We start from the raw sequence: 8,406 nt of genomic DNA, 5'->3' as shown, positions 1-8,406 counted from the left end.
TCCAGATAAGTTATGTGCACATGTGCTTCGCACGAAATACTATCTGGATGGTAATATTTTGAAGGTAGGATCTTCCTTTACTTGGCAGTCTATTATTTCATATTTGGCGTGTTGGGACATGATCGGAAACCAATATATGGAATGACCGCTGGGTGCCAAACGGCCCAACTAGAAAGGTTTTAACACCAAAGGGAGCTTGTTTGCTATCTAAAGTGGAAGAATTGATTGGTCCGTGCTCAGGAGAGGGGATGAAACACTCATCAGAAACATGTTCTTCCCTACAGATGATGAGAAGATTTTGAGAATTCTACTGAATGTTAGGATTTTGTAGCATGGAACTTTACTATGTCATATGCCTTCACAGTTCGCTCGGCGTACTACGTAGAGTGGCACCACCAGCATGATTATAACGCCCCTACAATTAAGCTACAGTGATCTCACCCTAATGATGACATGTCACCATGTTTGCTAAGCTAAATTATCACTTAATTAAAACTCAGCTCAAATTCAAATTTAAATTGCTAGTCAAAATTACTTCAAACAGTAAAACAAAAATGTCAGTAGTATTTTAAATATTCCCCAAGCATTTTTCATGTAGAATCCAACACCATTTGGTTTTATGAAATTGACCCTAGCAACAAATTGGTGTACGAGCAACACCAAAACAAGCCTATTTAAATCCAAACGTAAATTTGGGTGTTTCCAAATGGACTGGGAGTTTATGTGTTGCCTTGTTATATTTCTAGTTGAATTATGTGCCAAGTTTGAACTAAAGCAAAAATAATTTGGTGCCTTAAAGAAATACAAAACAGAGACTAGAATAGAAAACATAAAATAATAAAGAAAAGAACAAACTGGTACTGTACCACTGGGCCACAAGTGCACAGTGCACGGCCAAGCCCAACTCCCCCCTCTACTTGTACCTCTGTTCATTGAACAGAGGCATGGCAGCCATCCACGGCGCCATGGCCGCACCTGGACGCATGGCAGCCATCAGACACCTCCCCGACGCCTACAAGACCTGCCCAGCGGCCCCTCGAACCCTAGATCGGCATTTTCCCCATCACTCCCTCGTTGTCTTCGTTTTGTTCGACGACCGACACCACCGTCGCCTTGGCCTCATCTGCCCGCATGCTTTATGACCTCCCCGTCGCCTAGGACTGCGCCAAGAGCACCAATGTCATCAGATGTTTCCTCCCCAACCATGAGCTCGAGTTCTACACCACTACATCGACTGGGTCGACCATGTCTTCCTAATGGAGAGGCATGGAGTGTGTATCTGGGCTTGGCCCTTGTAGTCGTCGTGTTCCAGTTGGCGAAACCCTAGCTACTTTTCCTCAGATCTGAATGAAACTGCTCTCAAATTCCCCAACAAATTGAGTGTTTCTCTTGGTTCTTGTGAGAATTCGGTGACAGTTCTAGCTAGGTCCTGACACTGACAAAAGCAGCCAGCTGCTCGGGACGGAGCACTCTGCGTGTGGGGATTGCTCGCTCCCGCGAGCGGTCGCTATGCAGTAAACTCCTTTATATACCTTCACAAATTACCTATCAACAAGCCTCGAGAACCAGGAAATAAGGGAACGAAGAAATCAACTCCAGAAATCGAGTGGTTGATGCAAGTTTCAATTAAATCGAGAAAAACTCTAAAGGAGGAGGGACATGCGGATGCTACAAATGGATTTGTGGGCTGCGCTCCTAATTTAGATGGGATGGAGTAATGAACATGGCTGATGGATGGTATGAAGAAGGGACATGCACGACCGCTGATTTGGCTAGCTAGTTAAATGGGATCCTTAGGAATTAAGTCAGCTTTGCATGCACGAACAGCGGCAAAAAAAGAGAAATGGAGCAGGTCGTGCATGCATGCGAGTGAGTGCACACGCGTGAGCTCCGGTGCGAGATCAATTCCGCTCACTAAATTATAGGGCAGTGATCTGCGCCGGTCGACCGGCGCAGGCTTTCGCTGGTCGCATGAATGTCGTTCGATTGGAGGACTCGCATCCGTCAGATTAAAACCTCTTCCCCTGCGAGTCAAACTACTTGTAACTTCTTCCCCCTATAGATCTCGTTCTCCTATGCGATGGGCGCCCATACCACCAGCCCCCGCCCGCACCACCAGCACGTAGGTCTCTGGCCACGATCGCGGCATCCTCTTGCATGCGCGCGCCCCATCTCCTCCATTCGCAGTTCCTTCATCTCCCATTGGAAGCAACTTCTATCCTGAAGGTTGAAGCTTTTTCCTCCGAGGTTGAAGCTTTTCCCCGACGGATGAAGCTTTGTCAATCGAGGTTGGAGCTTTTCCCCGAACGGTTGCAGCATCCGCATCGATCATGCCCGCTCCAATATCCGTCATCGAGGTCGTAGTTCCCCGTCGCCGCACCGCTTCTAGTACTCGGTCACCATGATGGCAGCAAAAACATCACCGGTTGTAGCAAATCCTGGTCGTCGTGGTCACCCCATGTCGCCGCTCGTCGCACCATCGCTCGCTGGTTGTAGCAAATTCGGTCGCCGGTGGTAGCTTTTCCGGTGCCGGTAGCAACAACTTTGCAGCCCGTCGTCGCCGACCACACTTCACCGTCTTCCTAGTTGTAGCAAATCCGGCAGTCGATGGTAGCTTCCCTCGTTGCCCGTTGCAGCAAAAATCATGGTGTTGTCATCGCCGGCCACGCTCCCCTTTGCCTGGTTGTAGCAAAATCCAGGACGGTACAAGCTTCCCCTGCGCTGCTTGTAGCTTCCAGCGGTGCTGGTTGCAGCAAAAGCGCAAAAAGATGTGGCTGAGTATGTCGTTGTCCTATAGAAGAACCATGTGCTCAGTCTGCTGTAGGGTCGCCGGTGGCGGCAACCATGGCCTCGGAGTGCAGCGACACTAGAACGGCTGGAGCGATGGCGTCTAGTGCGATGGGGAAGAAGAATAGGAGAAAATTACGTTTCGCGAGGAAGACAAGCGAGCGGATGGGAGCGTCCATGAATAGATAAGGTCAAGTTGCAGTGCGTGGGCCCCTTCCAGCGCGGGCGTGTGAGGCACACGATTTTTTTTGAACATCTGTACTGACACAAGCGCTCATATACACGCGCATACACTCACCCCTAAGAACGCATACACGCACGCCCTACCCCTATGAGCGCCTCCGAAAGACTGAGCCGACATATCATCTTGAAATTTATGAAGTCACCGTAGACGCCTCGTCGTCGACGGGAACGTCTCCTCCCACTGAATGTGCATCGCCGGAAATCCTGAAATAAATCCAAGAATAAATGCCAGCACTAGGATTTGAATCCTGGTGGGCTGAGGATACCACAGTCTCTCTAACCATCCAACCACAGGTTGGTTCGCCTGTGAGGCACACGATTTGAAGGGATCAGATGGCTCGCACAAGACCGGCGCAATACTCGGCCCAGGATTTGAATCCTGGTGAGCTGGGGATACCACAGTCTTTCTAACCATCCAACCACAGGTTGGTTCGCCTGTGAGGCACACGATTTGAAGGGATTAGATGGCTCGCACAGGACCGGCGCAATACTCGGCCGGCACGCCGAGTCTAAACATTTTCTTAAGTTATATTGCTTGACTTTTCCTTATAAAAAATCCTGAAGGGAATTCCCTTTTTCGGCAAATCCGGACAGATTTGCGAGCGTTATTTTTGAATTTCCAAGAAGCTTCAGCGAGGGGCGCGCGTGCATGCGCGTGGGTTGTTGCTGTAAGCCAGTTCATTCATTTCTTTTAAACACAGCTAATCTATTTTTTCAAGAGAAAAAACAAGTGCGTTAATTGGGCAGTGGGCTGGTTCAAATTCCTAGGATAGCCCCAAGAAACTAAAAGGGATGAACCGATGAAGTAGATTTCATTCTAATGGTTTTGTTCAACTTTGATTTATTCATGGATGTGAACGCTTGGTATATATGATGGCAGAGGAGAGAATTTGTAAAAGAACACCCAGTGGCTTCGCCTGGCAGGACAGCATTCACTATCAGCGCAATCAAATCAAACTTTGCAGCGACTCAGAGCGTGATACAGCCACATAAAATACCAACCTTCGGCCGGCAGCTACAAAATGAATGTGGACTACCATTGCAGAAACCTTCGGCTGACAGCTACAAAATGAACGTGGACGCATTTTTTTTTTCAAGATGGGTCGGGAGCAGCAGCAGTGATTCGAAATTGCAAGTAGGGCAGTAGCAGGTGGCTCATGGCTTGTGAATAATGTGTATGATGCTAGCACAGCTGAAATAATAGCTGTGTGAAAAGGTTTGATAATGCTTGAAAATATAGGATGCAACGATGTTATCATGGGAGTCTAATTCACTGGAATTAATTCAAGCTTGCACTGGCGTGAATGAAGTTTTGAGCTTGAAGTTTTGAGCTCGGCTACAGCAATACTTGAAGATTGTTTCCAGCAAGCAACAAGACTAGGTACAGTTAGCTTTCAGCACTGTCCATAGATAGTTTCCAGCAAGCAACAAGATTAGGTACGGTTAGCTTCCAGCACTGTCCTAGTAACGCCAATAGGGTTGCACATAATTTAGCTAGGCATGTTTATGATTCTAAAGTTGTACTCCCTCCGTCCCAAAAAAGTGTCTCAACCTTAATACAAATTTATACTAAATTTAGTACAAAGTTGATACACTTATTTTGGAACGGAGGAAGTAGTTTTTGAGGACGGTGATCGTCCTAGCTTTATTTTTCCACACATCATCTTCAATGTAAATGTTATTTGAAAATAATATAGTGCGCCCAAGGGCATTTCCCCTCAAAAAAAAAGAACTTGTTAGAGGAAGTGCGAGACGTAATGTAAAGGTTATTTGTTACGCATATGATCAGCCGATCAGGCCATCAAATTTGCAGGTTATATGAATCCTCATGAAAAGTTAGCAAACATAAAATTTCTAAGCTCTAGGTACACCAATCAGTTTACACATTCTTCTCGGCGACGAGCCATAAATAATACATGGCTGCGACGGGGCAACTCTACAGGGCTGTGAGAAGTGGACTAAAACATCATCTTTGCTAAAAAGCACACTGAATCGATGATGGGTGTTATGGTTAGATAAAGGAACACCACATCTCATCTCTGTCACTCCCTCGTGGGGTCTCTCACCTAGGGTTAGCCTCCAGTTTGCGGCTGCCACCTACGTACTTCCCGTTGCTGTTATTATTAGCCTTCTTATGAAGCTTACCCTCATCATCGTGCTGCTGCACTTTGGGCGCTGCGATGCTCATGCCCAGTGTGGTTGTGACCGCAGCAGGTTCCTGAGACTGAATCATTTCACCATTCAGAGTTAGAATACCGTCAGGGCAAGTACTACCAAGAATGAAATTGGCATTCCTCATATGTATATATGGCAAAGTATGGGCAGAGTGCCATGTGCTCACCATTAGTCGTGCATTTTGTGCTTCCATATCTTCACAGGCCTTCTTAAGCTGGTCAAGCTCAGTTCTGAGGGCGTTGTTCTCTGTTGTCAGCTCAGCAACCTTCCTGGATAATTCCTCGCACTCTTGCTGATAAAACAGTGGAAAGAATCATGTCAACGCAAAAGGATTACTTATAATTAGGACCTTTTTTGCAAATGTAAGTACTAAGATGCCACCGCAAAGGATTCAAAGGGAATAGTAATTTTATTTCCCAGCAAGTCACTATGTCCAGCTTTGCTTAGTCATGCTATTCATGGCTGTGTGTGATGGCATTCCAGAGGAGAGTAGAAAAAGAGATGGTCAGCACCTTCCCCCATCAACAAAATTTCAAAGGGGATAGATTATGCTTTTATGAAGCTGATTTTCAGAGTTCGAATTATGTTTTACAACAAAATTCCTGGTGTCATCTCTAAATTTCTTCTACTGCGGTTGCATGCACACCTCATCAATGGAAACATGCAAGTAAGAAATCAACAAAATTTTAGCTGCCTGGACCAAATTCTAGAGGTGAAATATATAGCAAATATGCAACTATCACCAATAGTTTTAAGTCCGTTTTACCCTTCTGAGATATTATGAGTGTCAACTCTTCACCCCTAACTTCTCTTTGTCCACTTGGAGCATCTACAACCTGACCCCTCAAACTGCCCTCATTATGTCTGGGCGGACAGGGTCCAAACAGGAGAGCCTCAAACTCCCGCATGTGGGGATGATATGAGGGTGTCTGGACATGTTCTGGCAATCCGCCACGTCGGACGCAGTCCACCCCGGACCACTTTATCTCTTTCTTTATTCATTCTTCTCTCTTTCTCTCCATCCCCGCCAATCATAGGCATTTGACTGGACAATTTGGGCGACATGGCTGCGTGCCCGGACAAATGAGGGTTCAAAAAGGACACGCGCAGACACCATCCGGACGCGTCCGAGTTATAAGGGGTCAAATTATCCCATTCCAGTTGTAGATGCTCTTACCACCCTGAACTTCCCCCTGCGACCGATTTCAGTTACATGATGGCCACGATGTTGAAACCACTCCCAAAACAAACTCAAAGGATGAAGTGCCAAGTGTTGGAAGTTCAGGTGGTTAAGCAACAAACCAAAAAATTCAAGGGGGTAATTGCACATTTGTGGGCCATTTCTTTTACTTGAAGTGCAAAACAACATGAATGTTCAATATTCCGTTCTGCATCTACTCACTCTTCAGTATTCCCCTTACAAAACAGAAAGTGTAGCTTTTATGCAGCTGTCACAACTGGTGTCATCCCTGAAAGGCAATTTTGACGGCAATTGTGACTGAGTTTCAGTACAACAAACATTTCAAAATGTGTGGGAAGGATAGGCAGCCCAGTCAAAAACTGCTATGCCTGCAGTTGTAAGAAAATTGCCTGATTTGATATGTAGTATTCAGCTTATTTTCTAAGTACAAGAAACTAGCATGACCAGAATACAAATTTTATATTAGGCAACCCACATTTATTGAACTACTGGGCTTTGCAATGCATAAGGAATAGCTCGGTGATTCAGGTGATAAAAGTCAAGCCCACCTAGAATCCAAACACTAGCATGTCTGCATGTGCATATCATTACTTGACTGACCCATCAACTGGTGGCTCGTGGTGAACTGTGACCATTCAACTGCAACAAGGCAGCATCTGGTGAGGAGGCGAGATCATGCCAAATCCTTCCTGTGGCCTCCAACAGCGAGATGGCGCACTAAATCCCTCCTGCCAGTAATATGGCAGCATCCAGTTGAGAAGGTAGTTTTTTTGCAGGTTCCTCATCTAACTCCCTAATCCACTGTTATATTTAACTTGACAATTAACTAAAATGATGAATGCATGATGCATATCCATCCTCTTTGTGGTTTTGTATGCTTCCTCCGTAGAGGTGAATACCAAACCTAAAAAAGGGGGGCCTGTTACATATGCTACTTCTACTTTACTGAATTTTGAACGCGGTATGCTGAAACCGATTTTAGAAAATACACAATAAAGCTAAATCATGCTCCCTCAGTTCCATAATGTAGTGCATACAGATATTTTTAAAACTCAAGCTTTACAAAGATCAACCAAGTTAATCGAAAGAACTATTTATATTTACAGTATCAAATATATACAATATGAATATGCGTCTCGATGTATCTAATAGTGTCAAAACTGATATTATATTTCAGGATGGAGGGAATATTTGATATTCTAGATGTAGATATTTTTCTCTATAAACTTGGTCAAACTTTTTATAGTTTAACTTAGTATTAAGTGTTTTGTGGAACGGAGGGAGTATTATGACATGCACTAGTACACTGCAGGTTAAAACAACCATCAGAGACGTCGAACAGTGATAATTTTAGGACAAATGCTAAGCAATGAAATTCACTTGGCAGGCACAAGAGATTCAGAAGAGAGGTACATAGTGGATCTGGAACTTTCTTAAGCCATTTGCTGAATAGAGAGATGGCAGATATAACACAGATCAAAAACATAGCTAAAGGATAAGAGACAAAAGATAAGGTTAGCATACTACTAATCTCCTATCCGACAAACTAATTGCTCCCTATCTCTTCTGCATGCTACTGCAGGCATGTGTGACTGCTGCTGCCGAAGAGTTATCACACTGTGCAACTGCTCATGTTTTCAATATGCTTAACAATACCAACAGTAGGGAAACCTGGGTACAGTAATTTTTGGCATAAAACTGCAGTATCATAGTTTAAGTCTCCAAGTTCCTTTCACGGTAAAAATAAGTGTTTTCCAGGTTCATCACTAGTACCAGCATAATTGATACAAGTTAAGAAATGAAAAGAAGCAGCAGCATTTATTGTTCACATGCATTTTTGCAATGAGGTGTAATATTTCCATTACTACCTGCTTGCGTAACCTTGATCTCCTCGCAGACTCCCTATTAGATTGTTTTCGCCTCTCCCTCTTAATTTCACGCTCATCCTGCCAAAATAGGAATGATTAAGAGCAGTAGAATCAGATAAGTAATACAGAAAA

The 8,406-nt window shown here is 44.7% G+C and overlaps 1 protein-coding gene across 2 annotated transcripts in view; it reads right to left on the bottom strand.

Annotated features, from left to right (window-relative positions):
- Positions 1-4,790: 4,790 nt before the first annotated feature.
- LOC119363752 (DNA-binding protein EMBP-1-like) overlaps positions 4,791-8,406 on the bottom strand; it is a 6,731-nt gene continuing 3,115 nt past the window's right edge. The window contains exons 7-9 of one of the 2 annotated variants that reach the window (XM_037629120.1): positions 8,275-8,352; positions 5,372-5,497; positions 4,791-5,254 (exon numbers count right to left, since the gene is read on the bottom strand). In XM_037629120.1, coding sequence (XP_037485017.1) covers positions 5,093-5,254; positions 5,372-5,497; positions 8,275-8,352 — 366 coding nt within the window. In that variant the 3' untranslated portion in view covers positions 4,791-5,092. Of the gene's footprint in view, positions 5,255-5,371; positions 5,498-6,954; positions 7,135-8,274; positions 8,353-8,406 lie in introns of those variants that run through there. The other variant, XR_005174349.1, reaches the window with a different exon arrangement.

Source organism: Triticum dicoccoides, chromosome 2B (assembly GCF_002162155.2).
Source record: "Triticum dicoccoides isolate Atlit2015 ecotype Zavitan chromosome 2B, WEW_v2.0, whole genome shotgun sequence".
NCBI lineage: Eukaryota > Viridiplantae > Streptophyta > Magnoliopsida > Poales > Poaceae > Triticum > Triticum dicoccoides.
The sequence above is the reverse complement of the archived record's forward strand: the minus strand, read 5'-3'. Positions and strand labels throughout refer to the sequence as shown.